The 12,812-nt window shown below is 48.5% G+C and overlaps 1 protein-coding gene across 2 annotated transcripts; it reads left to right on the plus strand.

Moving 5' to 3' along the window:
- Positions 1-42: 42 nt before the first annotated feature.
- slc38a6 (solute carrier family 38 member 6) lies at positions 43-11,969 on the plus strand. Of its 2 annotated transcripts, XM_056590497.1 has the most exons (17): positions 49-87; positions 243-340; positions 922-1,052; positions 1,182-1,255; positions 1,579-1,631; positions 1,816-1,855; positions 4,730-4,808; positions 6,821-6,906; positions 6,995-7,053; positions 7,143-7,214; positions 7,835-7,891; positions 8,261-8,340; positions 8,603-8,703; positions 8,808-8,932; positions 9,850-9,994; positions 10,305-10,399; positions 11,164-11,963. In XM_056590497.1, exons 2-17 carry the CDS (start codon positions 248-250, stop codon positions 11,245-11,247), a joined length of 1,374 nt encoding a protein of 457 aa, XP_056446472.1. In that variant the 5' UTR covers positions 49-87; positions 243-247; the 3' UTR covers positions 11,248-11,963. The 2 variants fall into 2 exon arrangements, with proteins under 2 accessions (XP_056446473.1, XP_056446472.1); XM_056590498.1 differs by having other exon boundaries at positions 43-340; positions 11,164-11,969.
- The last annotated feature ends 843 nt before the right edge of the window (positions 11,970-12,812 follow it).

Below are 12,812 nucleotides of genomic sequence, written 5' to 3' on the forward strand. Positions count from 1 at the left end.
TGATTGGATACTAGGCTCCTACGTCTCAAAACGCGACAGAAACATGGTCATGTGACAGACATCATCGCTCTGCTTCTGACTTTAAATGTAAGGCGCTTACAGAAGTTTGATTTATTATGTTGAATTTAACACGCTCCGTCTTAAAAGGAATTCCGTTTGCATTATAAAGTTAGATACTTAAACTTTTTTTTAGTTAAGTATTGTGTTGTTTAGCTGTTTTTTTTTCAACATTTTGTAACTAGATAGAATGAGCATCAATAGCAATGAAAGCGGTGACCTTCCAAACTATGGCACTACCCCGAACATCGGAGATGACGAAGCAACCCCTTTATTAGGGAATGTAAGTAATATCATATATCAAGCTTGTTATATTGCTCTGTCCCCTTAAATATGTTAGTGGGTCAAATAGTGACTACACATCTGTGAGGTAAAGTTAGAATGCAAAGTTGACTAAACCTGTTCAATTATTATTTTAAAAGGGTCTGTATTAGTGTCTTGCTTCCTATTCTGTCGGATTTGTATGTTTTCGTTATACTGGTGTGTTTAATTGCCTGCCCAATGTCATGGTGGTTCTCCCGTCTTTTATGACACCAGAGTGTCCAATTATTCCAGTCCAAGGGTCATTCAAAGCTTGTTTTGAATCTGACACCAGAATTACACCTACCAGGATATCCCCAATTAAAGAGGTCAAGTTTTTCCGGGTAGGAAGTGTCCCTATCCCAAGCCCAGGCAGCTGTCCAGCGACCAGTGGCTCAAATCAAATCCCACCTTATCGCGTCCGTTTCCATTCCTAGAACCCACATTCCACCACAGTGTTGTGTTGTGACTGTGGGTACTAATGCGGTTCTTAGCTGCTCGTCTGTGTTGAGCATACACCTACATAACATGGTTCCATCCTTTCTTCCTTATGCTGGTGATTAGGCGTCAGAAGCGCCCAGGGTCAAAGGAACACCCTTCGCTGCCTGCGTGTTCAACCTGATGAGCGCCATCATGGGCAGTGGAATCCTGGGGTTGGCGTTCGCTATGGCTAACACTGGCATAGTGGGTTTCTGGTAAGTAAGCCATATGTTATATTTGTGACGGCCAAGTCGTTGGATTTTCATATTTTATTCATGTGCTTATTTCTGTGACTGAATTACAAGAGCCTGGTTGTGTTTGTTCTGTTTGCGGTTCCACCATAGTATTCTGTTGCTGCTGGTGGCCGGCCTAGCGGGCTTCTCTATACATCTGCTCCTCCAGCTCTGTGACCAGACAGGTAAGAGACCACGAGGCCATTGGTCTTTCGTCTTTTGTGAGTTGTTACGTTGTTGTCGCTGAGGCATCACATCTGGAAGTCAGCTGATGAGGTGCAACGTGTACAACAGTGGTCTGAGTTAACGCTATCTGATCTGCCATTGTTCAGTTTGATTTCCCCATCAATGAAGACAAAGGGAAGTGAAAAGTTCATGTTGATCAGGATGTGTACAGCTATTGATTCATTATACCTAAACAAGCACTTCCTTTCATAGTATTTTCAAATGGCAATAATGGGTCTACTTTGCATAATTGCTTTTGATTAGTTTTTTTTATGTATTCTAGGTATCAATTCGTATGAAGATCTAGGAGAAAAAGCTTTAAAAAAGCCTGGAAAAGTAAGTTCACTCTTCAACATAAATATATCAGTGTCATATATATTTGTATTGGTGTCATACATATTTGTATGGGTATTATTATCATACATCGATGTAGAAATGTAATCTCTGAAAAGTAAGGACATTCATTATTTGTGTCTTTAGCTTATCATTACTTCCGGGCTAATTCCTAATTGTCTTTTAGATTCTGGTTGGACTCAGCATTCTGACCCAAAACATTGGAGGTAAGTCATAAGCCTTTCCACTTTGTAGCATTCACATGTGTGGTTGATACAGGAAGAATACATGCTAGAATACTTCTCATTTAATTGAACACTTTACAAGTAGCACATTATTATCAACAGCCAAACATCCCCCAACAGCAGGAACATTGTTCAGTCATACAGTTTCCCACCTGACAAACCCAAGGGGGTGTTCTCTGTATGTATGACGTCCGCTGCATGGCTGCTGTGATCTCTTGGTAAATTACTGACGGCTCTCGGTAGGCATATTGAAAGAAGATTGCAGTGTTTCTTAAGTCATAAAGCTCATCTTGCACTAAATGGGGTTCAAACTAATATGTAATACAGAAATGGTAAATTAAGTAGTAGTCATATAAAACATTTGTCCATAGTCACATTTGACCTGGGATGCACTGAACATTAACAATCAGATTTTAACAATGTCACATGTTTAGGCCTGTTTTATTGCTTTACACACTTTGAGCATAATACTGTAGCTGTTACTGTTTACAGGAAGGTTAGGCAAGGCCCCCTTTAATTTCAGTGTGACACAGCGCCCCCTACTGGCCACAAAATAGTTTGTGTTGAGGTACAGCTTTTTCCTATTGGAAGCTGTTGCCCAGTTTAGGTGATAACCTTTAACCCTGTGCTGCTGTCCTCGCTGCCCTCTCCCCGTGGCCTGAAACCCGAGCCCTCCTCTAATTGATCACTGATGGTGACCCGCCCCCCCCAGTGTTGAGTAACCTAATGGGACGCCCCCTCCCCCAACCCCTCTAGCCCTCCCATTTCCATCCAACACACACACACACACACACACACACACACACACACACACACACACACACACACACACACACACACACACACACACACACACACACACACACACACACACACACACACTGTGAGCTTAGGTGTTGGCTCATCTGTGGACATTAGTAGCCAAGCTGACTGGATTACTGCACTGCCTCTGGTATGTTTGCGGTTTTCCAGGCATGGGACAGTATGTGTGAGAGCTGCCACTACAACAGCCTGCATCTGTCCAGAGCCCTGGCCCCTTTTTATAAGGGTACAATTAGCCTCACTCTGAGTAAACACTCATCTACGCTGCTGAAGGCTGTTCAGCCAATTGACCCTAATGACGGGCTGGGCTGGGGCTCGCAGCCCGGCCCTCCACCTAATGAAATGAGAGCGCCTCTGCCTGATTTGGAATCCACCCCTCTGTGCCCGTGAGGCTGACCACACACACAGAGTTTACACAGATTCCCCCTAATAGGATTTATCATGACTATTTATTATTAGGCTACAATAGCATTCCAGTGTTGACCGATACGATCTGTTTGTTTGCCCAGGGTCTGTTTTTGTTTGGATATGTAAGTACCACTCCCGGATGAGTTTCCGTAGCGTCTCACTGCCTTTTAGCGCCCTGCTGGAGGTCCCCTACCGCATGCAACTAAACCGTGATGGAAAAGTTCCTCCTTACAGAGAGGGTTGGACAATTTGTGAATTAAAAAACAGGGTAGCTATTGTGAAGTAAGTCACACCTGTCCACCAAAGTGAAGAGATTCTAGACTCTTCCTCTAGTGATGGACGGGCCATTCGTGCGTCTGTGTGGTCACGGAGGTTGTTAAAGGAATCTTCTAAAGACAACAATGAGCGGATCTGTGGGATTTAAAGTCCAGCCGGCTCTGGGGAGAGCAGAGGACCTGCCCTCGAGGCTGGGAGGCTCCAGGGAACTCCTGGCTCCGGCTGACTCCCCGACAAACCCCTTTACATCTCCAGCGCCTGCGCTTTACCTCCCCTGAGCTGCGGCTCACAGGCTCCCCCCCACTTGGTCCACCTCTACCCCCACGCTCCTCTCCTGCCACCCACACACTCTCCTCTTCTCCTGCTCCACCTCTACCTCTACCCCCACCACACGCACACGCTCCTCTCCTGCCACCCACACACACTCCTCTTCTCCTCCTCCACCTTAACCTCCACCCCCACCACACACACACACACACTCTTCTCTTCTCCTGCTCCACCTCTACCTCTACCCCCACCACACGCACACGCTCCTCTCCTGCTACCCACACACGCTCCTCTTTTCCTGCTCCACCTCCACCCCCACCACACACACACACACACGCTCCTCTTCTCCTGCTCCACCTCCACCCCCACCACACGCACACGCTCCTCTTCTCCTGCTCCACCTCTACCTCCACCCCCACCACACACACACACTCTCCTCTTCTCCTGCTCCACCTCCACCCCCACCACACACACACAGGCTCCTCCTCTCTGGCTACACACACACGCTCCTCCTCTCCTGGTGCACCCTCACCCCCACCACATCCCCACCCCCACCACACACTTTCACTCCTCTCCTTGTGATGCTTCGGGGGCCCGCTTTGCCCGGCCGGAAGTGACCCAAAGTGTCCTCTTTGATTGGCTGCATGCAGGGGCTGAGGGGGGATAGACTAGCCCACCAGAGACGTAGGCCGATGATTTCCTGTTTCCTAAGAAGGTGGGTGGGGGGGGGAAGGTCCAGGATTAGCGTCGGGGATCATTATTGTTAGCATTCCTTCCCTCGCCACTTCTTCTCTCCTGGCTGCTTCCCCTCGGCTCCGGCAGACAGCGTCTGCGCAATGTCTGCTCCTCTGCAGAGGGCTTTGGGGGTGATCCCTGCTGGAGCTGGGCGCCCCACCCAGCAGCCTGAGCTCAGAGCCGCAGCGACCCTTCAGCCCCCCCCCCTCCCAACTCAGCATGCATGTGTGTGTTATAAACAGTACGCTGCCGTGACATCATGTTCTAGTGTGTTTAAATATGAAGGAGTGGTTCTGTGACCTGCGTGTTTTATCAACCATTGTAAACCCGCTGTGTTCCTCGTTGCAGCGATGACGTCGTACATGTTCATCCTGAAGTCGGAGCTTCCGGCCACCATCAGCAGCTTCCTAAGCCCTGGCAGTACGATGTAAGTACGGCGAAGAGATGATGATAAACGCGTCCACAAAACATGGCACCGCCTGCGTTATTAGATCAGCAGGGCCGCGGTGGGACGACTTCTTCCCTACAGACTAGCTTGATGGATTCTTAAAACGTGCGCTCAGATAAACACCGCTTCCCATTGTAACCCCCAGAAGGTTCTAGATAGTACCTTTTGGCTGTCAAACAACTGCAAATCGACCATCTCGCACCACAAGGCTACGCAAACAGGAATTAGCCCCGGAGATGAGGAGCGTTTGAGAAATGTGGCAGTAGAAGTAGAGATGCGGGCAAAACCACAGTAGAGCACTGTCTGAGCGGTCGGGGTTGGAGGGGGGCGTATGGTGTAGTGTAACACGGAGCAGACCCAGAGGAAATGTATACGACGTGATGGACAGCCATTCATCACCCTTCCCCGGCAGCCCGTGTCCTTCAGGGGAGGGGGCGAGGCGGAGCGTCCCGGGGCAGGAATGTAACCTCCATCGCTCTATTATCAGCAAAACGGATTCAAAGCGTGTGTTTTCGCTGCTCTCAGCCCCAGTCCATCAACATCTGAATCTTCACCGCTGCACAGCTGCTTCGTGTTAGGGCTCGGTGTTCACCCCCCCCCCCCCCCTCAAACGTCTCGCACATGTTCCCCGGGATCGGAGTGATACAAGGGGATATCAGTTCTGCCATTCTAATTGCAGCTCGCTGCTGAGCGAAACAAAACAGTTCTGTTAATGAGCGGCTCTGGGATGTTAACACACTCGGTCCCCACAAAGCCTCAGTAAATGAGTCGTTTTATTCCCCAAACCAGAGCTCGCCTGCTGGCTCATTAATCCCAATGTGGTCGTGATTGGAAGTTGTCGTTGAGGTTCCGCGGCGTTCGCCGCTGTCCTGGTGACGCTCTGCCCCGTGTATCTCTGTCTCCACGCGCTCAGAGCCGGTGAGAAGGCCCGAGGTCACAGAGGACAGCTGTGGGTTTCGGTTGGTGCAGTGTTGGCTGGATTTATGCTAATCTGTAACACTTGGTGGAGATTGACTTGTTGGCAACGGCGCTCCAACCTTGACTGAGTCCTGCTCTGCGGCTTGTAATAGCATGAAATGCGATGCATTTCATGGGTTTTCCATGTATCTCCCCCCCCCCCCCCCCCCCCCCATCCCTGTTAACCATAACTTCTCTCGGCCTCAAAAGCATGGCCTTCAATCGCTTGTTGAGGTTTCTTTACACAACCCGTGTTGGCACTACGACTCCTCTGTGAATGAGAAGAAGCAGCAGGGCCGTAGAGGAGCCAAGTGCTGGCGAAGTACGGGTCTTGGGCGAGAGTCAATTGTGACACCAGTGTTGGCCGGGAGAGAGAGAGAGTAAGGGTCAGCGCAGTCCAGCGTGTGACATGAAGTTAAAGAGCATGAATTTGTGTAGACAGAGAGGCGAGACCGCCAGCGCCTGCGGTAAACCATGCAGCTGTGAAACTGCCAACCGGGGGTCACTGGGTGTTGACGTGGCGAGAGCAGGTGCTGCCGACTGGTGGGAGCCCCATTAACAGCCACGGAGCCCGGCCCTCGGGGACCCCCTGCTGGTACCGTGAGGGTCCCTGCCCTGCCCGGCTGCCCGGCCCGACCCCAGCCGGGCCCACGTTCCTACCGCATGTCGTCAGCCAACACCGCCCGCGTCCCCGGCAACGGTCTCACACACGACGACTTAAGAACCTCATCGTCAACAGAAAATATCTGATCTCCTTCTGCGAGAGAACTGAGCTGGAGGAATGCAGGGGTCATATAACTGAGCGACGCGGTATTTTAATTTGAATCGCATACATGTAAGGGTTTGCAGGGGTTGAGGTTTCTCAATGTGTGTTGCGTGGCTGAGATGGTCGTGCTGCTTTGGGTAAAAAATCACAACCCATTTCTAAGGAGTTGACCATTACACATCCATCTCTCCTGTCTTCAGTCTGGGTTGAATTCTTGTTTGGACTGTATTGTTTAACTAATGAGTCCTTGTTCTGCCGCTTTATCCAGGGATGCCTGGTATGAAGATGGCCGTATCCTGCTGATCCTGGTGATCGTGTTTGTCGTGCTGCCACTCGCGTTGCTAACCAGAATAGGTATAAAGAAACGCTCTTTCCCGTCTCCTGTCCCTGTTTGGGTTCCTTTGCTACCACTCACCGGAGCGGCCATCTTGTTTCTCCCCAGGGTGGCTGAGCTACACCAGCAGCATTTCGTTCTTCTTCATGCTGTACTTCGTGGTCGTGGTGAGTGGACCTCGGTGCTCATTCTTCAACCGTTCCACTTTCTACTGGTCCCCCAACAGACCCTCATGTGTGCTTTCCCTCCCGCTCAGGTCATCGTCAAGAAGTTCACCATCCCCTGCCCCCTCCACCAGAACGGCACCATGGGAAACGACCGGTTCCAGGTAAGACGGCCTCTTCCTGTGGGACCGCTCTGCACCGTGTGTACAAAGGGCCGAGCCGGGGGAGGGGGGGCTATACTGTCACGGCCAGGGGATTAGGAAAGGGTCCAGGAGATGTAGCGCACTGATTGGGCCAGCCCTTCCTGATGTGGAACAGAGGAGGGGGGAGGGGGGGAGGTGCCGGCCCGGAGTGTCTGGTGCCGGTCCGGGGAAGTGGGGGGGGGGGGGGGGAGTTCAGCTGACCTTGCCCCAGCCTGGAAATGAACTCTGACCTTCACGTCTTATCAATGCAGATCTGGCGTTGGTTCACTGAACGGGCTGTTATTCTGTGTGACTCTAGGATCCTATTTAGTCCAACTGCCACATTGAGAGTGCCACTGCAGACCTGTAGAGCTGAAGTCGGGTAGAGCTGAAGTCGCGTAGACCTGACCTGTAGACCTGTTGCCATTTAGAACGGTGGACCCTGTAGACCCTGTAGACCCTGTAGACCCCGTAGATCCTGTAGACCCTGTAGACCCTGTAGATCTGTAGACCTATTGACCCGTAGACCATAGACCCGTAGAACTATAGACCTCAGCACATCCATGTTTGACCTTTGGTTTCCCTTTTTGTTTTTATTGCAGATCTCAAACAGCTCGGCATCAGAATGTACTCCAAAAGCCTTCGTCATCTCCAGAAAGGTACCGCGCCACTGGAATACTAGTATAATTTCACCCCCATACCGGAAGGATTCAATTAGTTTCTCTGAGTTTCAATGCTCCAGGGTGTTTTCAACCCAGTCCGTGTTATTTTTTCGCTTTACAGTTTATTTGTGGCAACATGGCACAATGCTGAAGTGAAAGTGTCCTCTTGCTCCATAATCCAGTTTTCAAGCCTCATCATTAAACAATAAAATATCTAGAGAGAGAAGGTCAATTTCATAATAAAGATGAGGATACCAAGCCTCCTTGCTTGATCTCTGTATGTTAAGTTGTTTAGTAGAGGCCTTCCTGCTCCAGGATGAGTGAATTACTCCAGTGTTTACCTGCTTCTGCTTGACTGTTCTTCAGAGTGCTTATGCCGTCCCCACCATGGCCTTCTCCTTCCTCTGCCACACGGCTGTCCTGCCCATCTACTGTGAACTCGACCGGTCAGTACCAGCCCGTAGCATTTGAGCGAGTACCATTAAGGCCCAGTCCTTACCGCAGCGCCCCGCAGCATTGCTGCACGTCTTCCCCTCTCCCTCCTATCCACCTTCCCGTCTATCTCACTCTACAAAAAAACAATTAAAAAAGGATTAAAACCTTCAGAGATCCCTCGAGGGGCAGCAGGGTGATGTGAGGCGTCTCACCGGAGGGAAGGCCTCCTGGACCAGAGGGCTGGGTTGTGATGTTGTGATCCGCTCTCCCCAGGCCCACCAAGAAGAGGATGCAGCAAGTGACCAACACCGGCCTCTGCCTCAGCTTCATGATCTACCTGCTCTCCGCCCTGTTCGGCTACCTCACCTTCTACAGTAGGCCCCCCCAACGTCTCCCTGAGTAGCAGCTGCTGCCCCCCGTTTGAATGCTTGCCTCGCTGGTGACACTAGAGGCCACAGCTGTGCCTGTTCCCTGACAGGCCACGTGGACTCTGAGCTGCTGCTGAACTACGACACCACGGCCCCCCGGGACCCCATGGTGATGATCGTCAGGCTGACCATCCAGGGGACGGTGCTGTTCACCGTGCCCCTCCTCCACTTCCCTGTGAGTCGGCGCTCAATGACTCCATCGCCCGTCGTTTTATTTAGCAGACAAAGCGCGTCCTCCCCTTGATGGGTTCTAGTTAATGTGAGCTTTATTATTGTATAGCATGTGTTGTTTTTTTTCATAATAATAATAATAATAATACATTCAATGTATATTCTGCTTTTCTAAATACTCAAAGATGCTGTACAGAGTGAACACAAAATAAAATGATTTAGTAAGAACGTATATTTGTAAAAAATGAGGAAGGGGAGAGAAGGGAGGAGATGATAATAATAATAATAATAATACATTTAATTTAGAGGCGCCTTTCAAAACACCCAAGGTCACCTTACAGAGCATATAGTCATCATACATATTTAAAAAAAAAAAAAAAAAAGACATTGTGGAAAAAATAAATAAATAAATAAATAAATAAATAAACATAAGCAATAAGAAATAAATAAAACAAAAACAAGACAAAACAAAACAAAAAAACAATCAAAACAGTGATCAGTTAGACGTTGTGTGCGAGTTTGAACAGGTGAGTTTTGAGTTGTGACTTGAAGGTTGTAATGGTGTCTGACTGTTTTATGTGTGGGGGGAGGGAGTTCCAGAGCCTGGGTGCTCTGATGATGTGGTTAAAGCATGACGGCTGTAGAATGTATGATTGTTTGTCCCTTGACAGTTCGATAGCGATGAGAGGAATGGTAGACGATACAATAATCTGTGGATCACGGCCCTCAAAGAAGAACATCTGGTTTGCAAATTGACAAATGCCTTAAAAGAGCTGTCTTCACCCTCTCAGAATAGACTGCCTAAGAAGAAGGTTGATCGGGGCCGTGAACAACGATAAACATCTGAGAAACGTTAAGGGCCGTATCCTCTTTAAAGTGTGTCGAGTGCATGCGTTTGAGTGTCTCTCTCCCTCTCTCCAGGCCCGTAAGTCGCTGATCACCTTGCTGTTCGATGGCCGGCCCTTCTCCTGGCTGCGCCACGTCTCGTTGACCGTGGGCATCCTGGTGGTGGCGCTGATGGCCACCATCCTCCTCCCTGACTTCAGGAGCATCTTCGGCGTTGTGGGTCAGTACCATTTTACACAGGATCCTCTTTATTAGGTTGGGCACCCAACAGACAGTCACGATAATAGTTAAAATTTAGAGGGGTAATTAGGATCCATACTCACTTTGATAGGTTTATGCTTTTACTTTAACTATGATTATTAAAATGGATGATTTTGTTAATTTGATTATATTCTTGGAGAAACAATATTGTGCTCCCAGTATCTTCTGCCCTCATGCTACTGAGATTGCGGCATCGGTCTGTGCACCATGAAGTAAAGAAATCTTCCAGATGAAAACTCCTGATGTTAACTCCTGATGATGTTGTCCAGGGTCAACCACGTCCACCTGCCTCCTGTTCGTCTATCCTGGGATATTCTTCCTCAAGCTCAGCAACCGACCTCTTCGCTCCGCTGAGTCCGTGGGTGTGAGTACTCATCTCTCACCTGATTGGTTGTTAAACGGCATCGTCACAATACCAGTCTGGACATCTTTAAGTCAGGCTCACACAGGCTCCCGACATGGAAATACAGTCTGCTCATTTACCTAGACAATAATTACATATCAATAGCAGGATCGAATGTATAATGCACATTTGTATATTTTATATTTTATATCAAAGGATATGGATAGTAAAACAATACATTTATTCATCATATGTTGTTTTAGAATTCCAGGCATTATCGTCTCTAGTGCTGTGAGTTTCCTGCACGACACTATGATTTTGTGATGGCGTCTCAGACTTCAGACGATGAGGTGGCTTATTTTGCTGCGGGGCAGTCTGTGGCCTAGTAACCCGTCTGTTGTCTAGTAACCCGTCTGTTGTCTAGTAACCCGTCTGTTGTCTAGTAACCCGTCTGTGGTCTATTAACCCGTCTGTGGTCTAGTAACCCGTCTGTTGTCTAGTAACCCGTCTGTGGCCTTGTAACCCGTCTGTTGTCTAGTAACCCGTCTGTGGTCTAATAACCCGTCTGTGGCCTAGTAACATGTCTGTCGTCTAGTAATCCGTCTGTTGTCTAGTAACCCGTCGGTTGTCTCTAGTAACCAGTCTGTGGTCTCTAGTAACCCGTCTGTGGTCTCTAGTAACCCGTCTGTGGTCGCTAGTAACCCGTCGGTTGTCTAGTAACCCGTCTGTTGTCTAGTAACCCCTCTGTGGTCTAATAACCCGTCTGTGGTCCCTGTGTCTCTCAGGCCGTGATACTGCTGGTCTTCGGGTTGTTTGTGGGGACGACCAGCCTGTGTCTGATCATCGTCACCTGGGTGCAGGGCAGCTGAACGCGCACACACACACGCACACGCACAAACACTTTAATCAACAAGGGAAACTGTGCAATTATCTTTTAGATGTAATCAAGTCGATCATTGTCATGTATTGAAATCCTCAAATGTTTTTATACTTTGAAACCCCGGAGGATATTTTTTTATAACTTGGAAAACTTTTATTTTACAAAATGTGCTTGAAATTTTGCTAATACAGTACATGAATGTTATTTAATGCCTGTTGGCCAGTAATCTTTGTTTAATTCAGTTAATAGGCCTGATATTTTAAGCTCTACAGTGTAATTATAATTATATGCATTGTAAATGAGGTTGCATTTTTAAAGGAAATGTTTTCATTGTTTTTTTTGTAATGAGAGGGAGATCACCCGGTTTGGGAAACCAATTAGAAGGTTCTTGTTTCACCGTAAACAGGAGTGCCTTCTGATTATCTCAAATGTTGCCCAAATTTGCACCACTCTGTCCTCCACTTGCACCAAGTCACTGTTACTGTTTTTGATGTCATTTTCGTTCTGGCCAGAATTATGATATTTTGATGCAATCTTTAGGGACATTGTATCCAAAACCCTCAGGTCCACATTTTATAGAAAAACACGTAAAACACTCTGTTACTCTGTAGTGAATGTCCTGTAAATACCAAAGACCGATTAGAGGCAGGATGAATCGAATATCTTCTGTTGTCTCATGTCGAATCTTAATAAAGGGAAGTATCTTTTAAAGGTGTATTCAAGTCATTTTTTATTATAATTGATGGAGCCGCGCAATGTTTTCGAAGGCAGATCAACATGAAACATCTGATATCCTGGGTTCGGGTTTGTATCAGCGCTTTGGTATGTGTGAGGTTCTGGGGCCCCGTTTCCTAGCGCGGGGCTGGGGGCCTCTGTCTCTCGCTAATAAGAGCCAAATGCTCTGTTATTCCTCGTGCGGTTGGACGGTCCACGCGCCGCCTGGGCAGCACGGCCCGCCCCCTGCTGCCTTTAATCTGGACCAATTAGGTTAACTAGTCTCCCTCCCGGTCCCGCCCATAAAACACTGGCCTCTCGCTGCTCACACCCCCTTAAAGCCGGCTCCTGGACTCCCGCTGCATTAGCATATGAGGTCCGACTTTTAGAGCCCCAGCTGTCTTCATCTGGCCGCGGGTTGTGGTTGAACTCATCCATGTTTAATGGCGTACGAAGGCCTTTCGACAGAACACTTCCCAACACATTCGAGATGCCACCTAATTATTTAACACCGTCACAAACCGTCGTCAGCGATGCAGGCTGTTGTCATGGCTACCCTGGCTGAAAAGCATTGTGAATGTCAGCGATCGGGCTCTGTCTTGTCATACTCGACACAAGATTACCACCTAGGGCCGGAAGAGACGTGTGTGTGTGTGTGTGTGTGTGTGTGTGTGTGTGTGTGTGTGTGTGTGTGTGTGTGTGTGTGTGTGTGTGTGTGTGTGTGTGTGTGTGTGTGTGTGTGTGTGTGTGTGTGTGTGTTATCCATTCAAAACATACTTTTCTGTGCCATTAGCCCAACACAACTGCTGTTTCTTGGGGGGGTAGCGTTTAGCATGTGCG

The sequence above is a fragment of the Gadus chalcogrammus genome, chromosome 5, assembly GCF_026213295.1.
Source record: "Gadus chalcogrammus isolate NIFS_2021 chromosome 5, NIFS_Gcha_1.0, whole genome shotgun sequence".
Taxonomy (NCBI): domain Eukaryota; kingdom Metazoa; phylum Chordata; class Actinopteri; order Gadiformes; family Gadidae; genus Gadus; species Gadus chalcogrammus.